This window comes from Mytilus trossulus, chromosome 4, assembly GCF_036588685.1.
Source record: "Mytilus trossulus isolate FHL-02 chromosome 4, PNRI_Mtr1.1.1.hap1, whole genome shotgun sequence".
NCBI lineage: Eukaryota > Metazoa > Mollusca > Bivalvia > Mytilida > Mytilidae > Mytilus > Mytilus trossulus.
In genome coordinates this window covers 23449190-23461505 of record NC_086376.1, presented here as the reverse complement: position 1 = coordinate 23461505, position 12316 = coordinate 23449190, and the positions used below count along the sequence as shown (strand labels likewise).

The 12316-nt window shown below is 31.0% G+C and overlaps 2 protein-coding genes across 2 annotated transcripts; one reads left to right on the top strand and one right to left on the bottom strand.

Annotated features, from left to right (window-relative positions):
- Nucleotides 1-269: 269 nt before the first annotated feature.
- On the bottom strand, nucleotides 270-3950 carry LOC134716513 (uncharacterized). The gene is made up of 4 exons (XM_063579521.1): nucleotides 3918-3950; nucleotides 3266-3388; nucleotides 1831-2167; nucleotides 270-589 (listed from the first exon to the last, which is right to left on the bottom strand). Exons 1-4 carry the CDS (start codon nucleotides 3948-3950, stop codon nucleotides 270-272), a joined length of 813 nt encoding a protein of 270 aa, XP_063435591.1.
- Nucleotides 3951-8627: 4677 nt separating this feature from the next.
- Nucleotides 8628-11977, top strand: LOC134716512 (uncharacterized). The gene is made up of 5 exons (XM_063579520.1): nucleotides 8628-8756; nucleotides 9702-9734; nucleotides 10182-10283; nucleotides 11057-11228; nucleotides 11863-11977. The coding sequence occupies exons 1-5, from the start codon at nucleotides 8628-8630 to the stop codon at nucleotides 11931-11933; spliced, it is 507 nt and encodes a 168-aa protein (XP_063435590.1). The 3' UTR covers nucleotides 11934-11977.
- The last annotated feature ends 339 nt before the right edge of the window (nucleotides 11978-12316 follow it).

Genomic DNA, 12316 nt, shown 5'->3' with positions numbered 1-12316 from the left:
CAAGTTGACACATAATTTTGGAAAAGAATTAAAATGAAAATAATTCTTATAAAATAAAATGTTTTTAAAATTGCCTTACTATCAACTAAATGTCATTTTAGGCATGTAATGTAATAGGAAACATTTCATCTTTGCCTAATTTGATGAGATAGATTTGAAAGCATATTATATGCAATGTCTACAAAGATATTCTTTGACGACTCAGTGTTAATACGGACACATGTTGCAGTTTCAAAATTTGCTGGTTTAAATCATTTTCAGGGAACTGTCTAGGATTGAAGGTCTTGGTCTGACACATGTTGCAGTTTCAAAATTTGCTGGTTTAAAGCATCTCTCAGGGAACTGTCTAGGATTGAAGGTCTTGGTCTGGCATCTTCACGGAATTTCGGTAGAATACTAGGCAGAGGAATAGATGGTACTGTTCTTTCGTTCAATTCGATCCCTTCCAGATATCTTGTCCACCAAAGAGCGTCATCTTCCCCAAGACGGCCAGCTGATTTGTATTTTGGAATGTCCTGCTGCAGTGATCTCAATATAGGGAGAACCTTTTCTCTTCTTGGCTCTATGACATTAAGAATATTGGGGAAATCTGAAACAAAATAATAATAATTTATATATTTCCATGGGTTGATTTTTTCTGATGAAAATTTTAGTATTACCTAATTTCAAATTGATTTAGAGAATACATTTACCTAGTGTTACAATTGTATTATATATGCTTAAGTTTTGAAAATATAAACTGGAAAATGGCCTTATTTTTTTTAGCCATGACGGTCATTTTTTGGCAAAACAAATAAAAAAAACATTTAAATATACTCAGAGAATCATATAAAGTTTAGCATATTTCAAAGAATATTTTTTCTTTAAGTTTATATTGATGTTAAACCAGGTCAGTTAAATAATGGACACCATCATCAATGTCCCAGGTTATGTATGTATATGACCCCCAAGGGTGACTGGGGTATAGAAGTATGGTCACTTGGTCTTCTCCCGACCGGCAGTAAAACGCTTGCTGAAGTGGGGCGTCCGTTTGGCTGTGCGGGATGTATCAAGTTCGCAGTCACGTCCGGTCAGAAGGGGGACGTTAAATCCGATGCCTCGTGTAAAGAGAGTGCCACGCTCTTTGCACGTTAAGAACCCTTGCAACAACTCTTTGAGGGATCCGTAGGTGGTCTGTTGCAAGGCAAAAATTCTGTCCCTATCCTATATTCCCTCATTTTCCTGTGGCAGTCCAAATTTTCCCGACCATCATCCCAGATGGCCTCTATTACATCAACCTACCTATTGTATTTATTGTGAACTTGTTCTCGTCCTGAATATGCATGAAATATTTGCCACTGGACGTTAAGCAACCAACAATCAATCAATCAATGTATGTATATGCTTGTCTAAGTCAAGAGCCTGTAATTCAGTGGTTGTAGTTTGTTGATGTGTAACATATTTGTTTTTATTCTTTGAATTGTTTTACATATATGTCATTTCAGGGCATTTTATACTATATTGTCTTGTTGACAGTTGTCTCATTTACAGTCATACCACATCTTTTTTATATTTTGAGAATTATCTGCCCTTTAAAATCTTGAATTTGTTTAAGATTTTTATAATTTATTAAAAATGCCTTGTATATATGTTGGCTCCTTTATCACAATCAATAAAGCTGTCTTCTTTAAAAATAAAAAAAGGGTAACTGTAGTCTGTAGTTAAGGACTTTGATAATTTGTAATAGGTATAACCTACCATTTCTTTGATAAGTTATTATTAACTACCTTAAAACCCAAATGCTTTTTTTTTAATACACTTAATACATGAAATAGTAAAAAAAAATCCTACCTGGAATATGAGGCACAATAATAGTCCTATATGCCTCTTCACTGAGAGGCCAATCTTTGATGGATGCATGGACTAGATCATCTGGTCCAAGTTTGAATTTAAAAACATGTGGACACTTAATCCCAGTGAGTTTTGGTAAACCTTGGTACTGTCCTTTAAAATGCCAAAGGCTCTGCAGGTGCTCTACAGCTGGTTCAGGTTGGAAGCTTTCTTGTATTGCCTGGTGCAACTTTGGCAAAGTTTGTGCATTTGTTCTGTTTAATTTGGAGCTGATTCTGCTGAACATCTGGTCGATATCCTCGTACGTATGTCCAACCATGAGAAAGCTCATTTTAACCTATTGTGCCAAAAAAAAAAATAGAATTTACACATTGTAACATAATAAAGTTCAATATAAAACAGAACATGAATCTGACGTTAAATTTTTCACATGAATTTCACGTAAAATTTGCAACAAAAAATAATATTTTTCATGATTTTGATTACATTTTAAAATTTGGATGTTATTTGAAATACTCTATTTTAAAACTTCATGTGAATTACACATGAAATTTGTTTACGTGATTTTCATGTGAAATTCACATGAAAGTCAAAAAAACTAATTTCACTCAAGTTTCATGTATAAGCTCGTTTTAGTGAGATTCACATGAATTTAAATTCACGTGAAATTGATGTGAGTTAATTTTGCTTGTGTATAGGTCACTGTACGGCTTTTAATAATGAGGAAGTTATTTATATTTGGATTTCCATGTTTGAAGTTGTTTTCATTATTTTAATAAAAAGGGGAGATAACAATTGTGTGGCATTGCTGCATAATCAAGATGAATGTAAAACAGATCCAATACAGCAGGTTACCAACAGACCACTTAGTCAGAAAAGCATATATTTACAGGGTTGACATGAGCATCTGCTCAACATGGTCATCAAATATATAGCGTTTAAAAATTTCATATAAAGCAGGTTTAATTTATTTTTGGACAGTCAAACTAATACATGTCAACTTAGCAGAATTTCAAAGTCAATAAACCATAAAACTGAGGGCTTTGGTATTATCATCTCCATGGAAATGAGATGTGCCAATGCAATATACAATTATTATATCTATAGTTTTTCAGGTATTTGACTTGTAACTGTCTTGATTTACTAGTGAAATATTAGTTTTATCAGCCATGGACCTCAAAACTCCCTTCTTTTTTTGGAATGACTACCTTAATTCAAAAATTTCCATTTAAAGAATCATAGGCCTACTTTTATTCGTCCTTTGTGGGTAAGTACAGTCTGTCAATGTTACTTGAGTGACAACCAAACCGCATTAGTTTGACCTTTAGAACCTACCCAAGTTAACATGACATCAACCAAGGGTCAAGTAAAGTTTCAAGGTTGCCTCAAGTAATTGCAAAAGATAAAATATAAATACCAGTAAGTATATAATTACCTTTTTAAATATCTTTGCTTTTACAAGTTGGCACAGAAACATGAGGACATAGTTGTTCTTATTGTCTTTAGCACAGTTGTCAGCTTGCACATACAATGTGGGTGGCAGAGAGCCGTTTCTTTTCTGAAAAAAAAACACAAAAAAAATTTGTTAGTAAAAAACTAATTTGTCAGAACTGTTTTTGAGCAGTAACATACTTCTTTTAAAAGTATGCTGTATGAAGTTTACTGATATATTAAGGTCACATAAAATCTACTAGAACAATATGTTCATTTTACAACCATTCCATTCTATACATTAAATAAATATTGCTTATATATTAGCATGAAGGAATCTTAATTGTTTTCTAGCCGTAAAAATTCATATGAACTGTTACAACAACTATAAGTAACTGTTTACAAAGAATACAGCCTCTAGGCCTTTAGCATTCTGAAATATTTAGGTTTTTACATAAATAGTAATACCTATAATACACTTTGTTATACTTTAGTTGCAGATGTAGACAAACCAAAATATATGTCAACAAAACACCATACTAGTTATGCTCTAAAACACATGCCTTCCGAGGTTCAGTAGACAATAAAAATGGATCAATAACTGAATAAGTTAATTATACAAAATTTTCAAATTGTGAATTTTAAAAATTAACTACCATAGTGATAATTGTTGCCAAGTTTGGTTCCATTTGACTTTAAAGTTTCAGAGAAGATATTGTAATCTTAAGGTGGTACCCAACACTTTGACTAAAATTAATTTGGTTCATTTAATTTTCTTGATATTTTGAAGTATTTTTACTTTGACCCTTTCACAAAAATATAAAAACTTTAAAAAATTTGAACCAACTGTTTTAGGAGAAAAATTACACTGGTTATATAGCCGTTTGACAAACACTTATTTTGATCATTGAGAGGCTTATTTTCCCTTAACAACACACCATACTTTAAACGTTTAGCTGATTTTACAGAGTTATCTCCCTGTAGTGTTAGGTACCACCTTAATACCACAGACAAGAAGTGCTGGTGAGAATATTTCACTTGATCTTAAGGTAAGGTGACTTAAAAATCAATTAATGGACTTCAAAGGTCTCCATCCTTGATCATATCCAAATATAAATGAATTATCATTGACACCTACTTTTGATATGTCATCCAGCACTCTCATAAAGCAGTTAATGGTCACATCTGCATCAGGTGCAAATTGGTCTGTCCAGGTGAAGGCATAGGGATGAAGAGCACCAGAATTGCACAGTACACCTGTAAGATGGTGATGCATCTTGGAAAGCTTGCAATCTGCCTAAAATAAAATTATAAGATTTAATTAAGAAATTAAAGAAAAAGAATCAACTTCAAAATATGAGTTACCAAGACACCATGCACAACTTGCACTTTCATTTAGCTTATTAAATTTTTAAACTTCATAATTATCTTTATATACATGTGAAATTATTTACAAGATCATTTTACAATCATACATCTGCCCTATCAAGTATGTACTGAATGTGCATTGAGTAAGATTGGAGTTTAAATCCATAAAATTTGGCATGTACATGTACTTGGAAAAGATCACAGCATATTCATGTTCCATCATCATAAAACAACTATTTATTACTATTTGTATACAAATTGGTATGAGCACATAATAAAAGTCATTTAGTAATGCAAGGCTATAGTAGGTTCGATGAGTAATGGGTTATGCTCATTGTTAAAGACAGTACTGTTACTTTAAAGTTGCTACTATATCATTTGGTGTCTAGTATTCAGCTGTTTCATAAAATAATTTCCTCTTTCAGAAAGCAATTAGAATTACCTTTGTAATAATATGGAATCTTGGCAAATTTGTCTTTGCTTGATCCATTCCATCTATGATGAGAGACAGATATTGATCTGGAACTTCCTGTGCCTTGTTGTTGTGTTTATAATACTTCTGTCTACATAATCTGTAATAAGAACATATTTTTTTAATAGTTGTCAATAAAGTAAATCCTCAAATTGCACAACATTTTGAACTTGAATTCTGATTCACACTTTGAAAAACCTGAAACACCAAACTCTTTTAGGAAGCATCAACCAACAAAGTATCATATCGGAAACATATATTTCATTTAAATAAAATGTGTTCTTAATGGTACAAAGGCAGCTGAATGCAGGAAATAAACATATTTGTTTTTCGTTCATTTTTTTACATAAATAAGGCCATTAGTTTTCTCGTTAGAATTGTTTTACATTGTCTTATCAGGGACTTTTATAGCTGACTATGCGGTATGGGCTTTGCTCATTGTTGAAGGCCGTACAGTGACCTATAGATTTTAATATTTGTGTCATGTTGGTCTTTTGTGGATAGTTGTCTCATTGGCAATCATACCACATCTTCTTCATGTTCTTTTTTATATAACTTTCATAAAAAGAAGCAATTAAGGGTGTCCGATACAGTTTTCGATATAATGTCATTTCTATAGTTTTGAAATATTTTGTAGGCCTTGGGAAGTTATAAAATAAAACACAAAATAAAAAATAGCTCACATAGCTCCCTTTTGAGAAAAATTGGGGATTTGTGCAATTTTGTAAAAAAAGGTAGGCAATGTTATGAAATTGTTGGAGCAAATATTCTTCTTCATAAATTATTAAGATTGGGTTCAATTTGAAGCTGTGATAAGTGACAATAAGAAAAAAATAAATCCCAAAAATATGGCACAAATAAGGAAAAAAAGTGTTTCTAAAAGTGTCATTTTTATCATTTTCCTGCATAAACATGATAAACTGCATTTTGTCATGCTTTCTCCAAATGTCAAATAAAAAATATATGTCACCGTGGTGGATTCTATGAAGAACGCGATTTATCCTATAAATTGAATCCCCCTTTGTAACCTCAACATTCATGCTTAAGTGCACGACGTTGCTAGGAGACTTTTTCTTCGTTATTGCTGCAAATTTCCTGCGACATTTTTCAAATTAGATTTTTCAAGTGTACAATTCTTGCTATATTCGATGCCCTTAAGCACAAACACATAATATCTCCCTAACTTGCTTCTTTTCTCAATGTCTGTTCATAATAGTACAATATTTGTATGCTTGCATCAAAGTACTGTTAATTCAGAAGTTATTGCGTGCATGCCATTTATTATTGCGATTTTGTCATTTTAGACTAAAATACAATTTTAAAGTTTGTGATATTAAGAAAAAATCCTGTTTAACTTATATAATAAATTTCAAAATCCAACATTCAAATTATTGTGATTACACCCGTGTCACCTTTTTTGCAATGATTGAGACATATATATGGAAGTTTTTAACGACCTTGACTGGCTTTTCAGCCCTCGCACGGTCGGCTCGGTGCCCGAAGGCGATTGGTGAGCGTTTGAATATTTTGTGCCGTGGGTCAGGAACGGGTAGCAAAGGACGCCGAATGGAGGCCGCCATCTTGGTTTTGTTGGGTTGATTTTGTTTTTTACTAATTTGGTGTTACTTCTTCACTAACGGCTGCTTTCAGGGCCAGTTTGGTCAGCTTGGCAGCCCGCTAGCTTCGATGATGGAGTACCGTTAGATGATCTCGGACGTAGTAAGTCGTTGATATCTAACTGTAAACCCTCATCGAAGTTCAAATTAAAATGTTGCCACTAGTTCTGAAAGGCTCCTTGAATACCTACATCATATGAATTTTTATCATGTTTTTATTCATCAGGACAGGTTGTATGATGCTGTTGATTAAAGTATATTTAATGCAAATTATTACGCTTGAAGTTTATGTATTATATTATTACATTTTTTTTTAGATAATGCGTGAACAGCACCCACAGAACCAAAGCATGACCTTCCTTCCAACAGGAAATCAGCAGTGGAGAAAGAAATGCATGAACGTCCTCCAATATGACAAAGAAAAAATGGTAAATTTATAATAAGCAGCATATTTTTTTGTTAATGTCTTTTTTTTCTGTTGAACTAAGAAATGGAAGCAATATAAAAAAAAAATCATAAAACCTAATAACAGAAATTGCTTAAATTTTACAAATATTTAGTTTATGTACAGGTGTTTTTCAAACAATATCAAATAAAAAAAATAGCATCAAAGGGAGATAATTTGTAGCTTTTTCAATGATATGTACATTTAAAAAGTCTTTTTGGTTGATTTATGTACCATATCATATGGTAATAACTTGTAGTGTAATAAATAAAATTTTGAAAAAAAAACATGTTTAATATTTTTACTGAAAGTTTTGTACCCGCGAGCCTTTGAAACGATGTTTTTACCTTTTTCTAGCCTAGCTAACAATTATAATTCCACATGTTATGATTCTCAGGATGCAACTAATTAGTTTGTTTTCGAATGTTAAGTTAATACTAAATTTTCACAGTCTGGTGATCTCCCTAATAAACACTTTGTTCCTAATAAAGACTTTGTTTCTATGCTATCCTTCAATCCTCCGCGTCGCTAGGTAAACTCAATTTGCGACAGTAAAATCTATGTTTTACGAAGGCCAAGCTTAAAATACAATACAGTTATCTCCTAATTTTACATTTTGATGAAACAATATAACATTGTAGACCACTTAAGAAAGATAGTTTAGGAAAATATATGTAGGCCAAAAATATAATTGTATACAGTGCTTTTGCATGCTTACTTTAAATTTATAGAAATACCCTTATTCATAGGTTTATATTAGCAATGTCACTGAACAGTTTGAAAAACAGTGCTGTTTTATTAATTATAAAAGAGTTTTTCCCTTTGAAACAATAATTTAATGAAAAATTTACATTCTCATCACTTCACTTCTTATCCTTTTTTTAGGAAAATTATATTATTTGTTTATAACAGCCATGTCTATGACTAGTTTGACAATCTGTGATGATCAATTATTTTTATAAAAGAGTAATGTCCCATGGAAATATAAATGTATAGAGAATTTCATTGTTAGTGCAGTCAAATGGAAAATTCTTGTCAGAATTCAAGAAACTTAAATAATAGGTTTATATTTGCAATCTCTTAGATGAATTTGAAAATCAGTGCTGATCAATTATTTAAAAAAGACTTTTTATGCCCTTTGGAAATATGAATGTATAAAAAAAAAATAGCCTTATGGTGGCTTTAATATGTATAAATCTTTAAAGGTTTTTATGAAATTCATTTATATGATTTTATCATCAAAGGAGATGTAACATTTTAGATTAAATTATCTATTACTATAAAATATTATTAGATATTTAGATATTTAACAACATATTTTTATATTTTAGGGACCTTTTGGTAGTTCTTTTAGAGAGCAGATTTTTGTCGCAGCATTACCAACACCAGTTGCTTCGACCTCGTAGAAGAATTAGACCAGTCTTTTAAAGATGGACACGTCCGTTGCAGCTTCAAGAAGACCCTGATGACTGGTGGTGTGTTCCAGTGTTTGGTGGGGGCACACAGTGAAGACAAGATCTTACAGATTCTCAACCAGCTAAATGATGGGGAAATCAGTCTTTCTGATTTCCGAATCAAGGCTAAAGAAATTAAGGTACTACTTAACTAAATTATACCCAAAATGTCTTGAAAAATGGAATAAAATTCTCAATACAATGTATTTGAAAAGAATTATGCGATTTCATTTTCTTAAGGATGTAATTAGGTGAGGTTTTGGAATCTGTGTCAAATGTTTGGACTCCTCTGTGTTTTTCCATACAATACAATGTAAAATATTTTGCCCCATTACACCCACTTATTTTTTCATATAAGACTTATTAGCTCATGAAAGGTCATTTACCAAAATTTAAGAAGATTCTTTATTTTTTTTCTCTTGTTTTGAGACCCAAATAATACCAATGCAAATATAAGGTAAAAGTCCAAATCAGCCTTTTCCTGCCATATTTTCAATCTTAAATATCTCGAAAAGGAGGTCCATGACCTATCAATCTTTTTGTCTTATCTTTATCCTCAATTGATGCTCTACCTGCTTAAAGTATCAACTTTAATTTCTTAATTTCTTAACTTTTACCTAACCTCACCTAAGTACATCCTTAAATGTTTTGTTACATATTAATGAGCACAGATGCCAATTTATCCCACTGTATATTAATTATTGTATAAGTGCCTTTCTATTTCAACTAATTTATAATTAAACAAGACCTGATGATATTTCAAATTTTGTTTAAAGACAGCTAAGATGAATAATGTTCAGTCTTATATTTTGGTGGGACTTAAAAAGTAAATAAATAGTACTTTATTATGAAGTTGTAATGAAAAGCACTTGAGAAATCTGTAAACTTTAAAAGCGGATCAGTTAATTATATAGAAAAATTGGTAAAAATAAGTTGTTTTATGCATATCTGACAGGGAAAATTTCTTGAATTATTAGTTTCAATTTGAAGAAGGTTAAAAACAATTTTATCTAGGTGATATTATTTTTTACTATTGATGATTTCTTAGAATTGGTTCTACAAAAAACGTTTTTCGTTTATTTTAGGAGGAAGAGAAAGAAGACTCTACTATGAAAGAGGTAATTATTATACACTGAATGTTTTTTATCTGTCTTAGAACATTATTGAAAAAAAAGAAAGAAAGAAAAGCTCACTAAGTAGATGATACTTATATTTTGGTATACCTTATATTTAAATAAGACATTTGTTGCATTCAATTTGGAAAAAAATACAAAATCAGAACTAAAAAATGTAAATGGTGAGAGCAATAAAAAGAGCAGGTGAAGCTCAAAGACAGTATTTTCATATTTCAATTAATAAGTTATCCTTATTAAGTATATGATTGGAGCTCGAATTGCTAGATCATAAAAGCAAGCAAATATAGCTTTCAAGTTTCAAGTTTTTATTTAGAAATATTTCAGCTATTTATGGATAAGAATGATTAAACATATGTTAGAAATGCACCAACAAGGTAAGACAGTTTGGAAATTAGATTGTTGATGGTCATTTATATTTTTTCTTTATAGATAGAGTTGGTCAGACTAAGAAGAGAAGTTCACAGACTTCAAGCAGAAAACCGGCGACTGACAGTAATTCTGATGGAAAAGAGTCAGGAAAAGGAGACAGAGGTAATTATATTTCTTAATAATGTCACAGATAAATCAGATGATTGAATGAATAGGAATTGTTATGTTTTAAGGTGGTACCTAACACTACAGGGAGATAACTCTGTAAAATCAGCAGAACGTTTAAATGAAGTTGTGTTTTTAAGGGAATATAAGCTTCTCGTGAATCAAAAGAAGTTTTTGTCAAACTGCTATATAACCAGTGTAATTTTTCTGATTTAAACGGTTGGTTCAAATCTTTTGATTTTTTTATATTTTTGTTAAAGGGTCAAAGTAAATACTTTGTCAAACGTTAATAAAGAAAATTAAACAAGGCAAATTAATTTTAGTTAAAGTGTTAGGTACCACCTTAATTGACATTTTTAATTAATGTTTCATAACAATCAACTTTTCATATCAATCGACTTTTCATATCAATCAACTTTTCATATCAATCAAAACTTTTGACATGTTTAAGAAGTATGATAGCATTCATGTCACCTTTTAAAGGATAAAGATATATTTTTAATAATAAATTCGTTATAATACAGTTTTTGCCCTGTTCATGTTTAAAATTAATGCAGAAAATGTAACTGGGTAAATGTAAAATCTAGAGGGAATCATTTTCCCCAAAATTTCATAAAAGACATGATCATGTTTTCTGCTATTTTAAGTTCAGGTTTTGATATGCTTTCAACTTATTTTCTTACTGTTGTTTCAAAAGCTACTTATTTCCTTAACTTAAGTTCAAATTTTTATATTCGATTGTTACTTATTGATGCATATTATGTTTTCAGACTGCTGAGCCTGAAGTCCAGACCCTTGAGTCTGAAGACCAGACTATTGAGCCAGCAGTCCAGACTGATGAGACTGAAGTCAGTGGACCTAGTGTAGGTGGTCTTGTGATGGCAAGGTGGTCACCAGACAAGGTCTTTTATGAGGCAAAGGTCCTGTCAATAACAAAGAAAGGTATTAACTGCATACTACACTATTTCTTGATTAAAAAAAATGATTTTGAATGTTTTAAAGAAAGAAAAAAAAATATGCTAAGATGACAATACTGTAGTTAAAAAACATATGGCAATTTCACATTCATAAAATATAGTTTTAATATAAAAAAATAACGCGCTTTATCTGAACAGTCTTCTTATTACAATGTACATTGTTTTAAGAAAAGAAAATATAATTGTAAGTTTTACAAACACATTTTTTCTGAGAATTATCATATATACATGCCAGGCAAGCAATTATGATAAAACATTTGTTACGTATTGTAAAAAAAGACAATGCAGTATGACTGCCAATGAGACAAATCTCTACACGATACCAAAATGACACAAACATTAACAACTGTAGGTCACCTTCAACAATGAGCAAAGCCTATATATATTAAAAAGCAAAGGGGTCATTATCCAGTTCGTTTCTCATTTGTTATTTTTATTAATTTCCAGGATAATGTTGTATTTCTATATACACTCACTAATATAAGGGTTTTTACTGTTCACTGAACACTGTACATGGGAAATATGTAATGGAACTGATATTCCTGTTTGAATATGATCTATATCTAAATACAAATTAATTTCTTCTTATTGCATTTCAGGTTATACTGTTAAGTATACTTTGGACGGCTACAAGAGGACATACCCTCAGAAGTATTTGAAGCCACTATAGAACTATTGATACTCAGTTTATTGATGCTTTAATGTGCAGTGCATTGTTGACTTGTTCAGTTTTTTGTTAACTTTGTTTTGTTTGAATTATATTGTTAGGAAGAAAGTTTATATTTATAAGATTATGTAACAAGAATGATATGTAGATATATGCTTGTACATTATCATGATTAGTCAACATTCAAAAGTGATGAATAAATATTTAAAGCTGATTGTGTGCTTTTTTTTTAACCAGGTACATGCCAATATTGAAACAAATATCCATTAGCAAGATGAGATTACAATATTCTTAAATGCAATATAACAAATACTCTTAATGGTATGAATTTTCTTGGGTATTTGAAAAAAAATATTCTTCAGTGTAAAATTTATCGATCAGTTCCT

Coding starts and splice junctions, on each gene's coding strand:
- LOC134716513 (XM_063579521.1), bottom strand. CDS start 3,950: ATGGAACCAAACTTGGCAACAATTATCACTATG. Junction 3,389..3,917: donor TGGCAACAATTATCACTATG/GTAGTTAATTTT, acceptor TTTTTTTTTCAG/AAAAGAAACGGCTCTCTGCC. Junction 2,168..3,265: donor AAGCAAAGATATTTAAAAAG/GTAATTATATAC, acceptor TTGGCACAATAG/GTTAAAATGAGCTTTCTCAT.
- LOC134716512 (XM_063579520.1), top strand. CDS start 8,628: ATGACTGGTGGTGTGTTCCAGTGTTTGGTGGGGGCACACAGTGAAGAC. Junction 8,757..9,701: donor TCAAGGCTAAAGAAATTAAG/GTACTACTTAAC, acceptor CGTTTATTTTAG/GAGGAAGAGAAAGAAGACTC. Junction 9,735..10,181: donor AAGACTCTACTATGAAAGAG/GTAATTATTATA, acceptor TTTTCTTTATAG/ATAGAGTTGGTCAGACTAAG.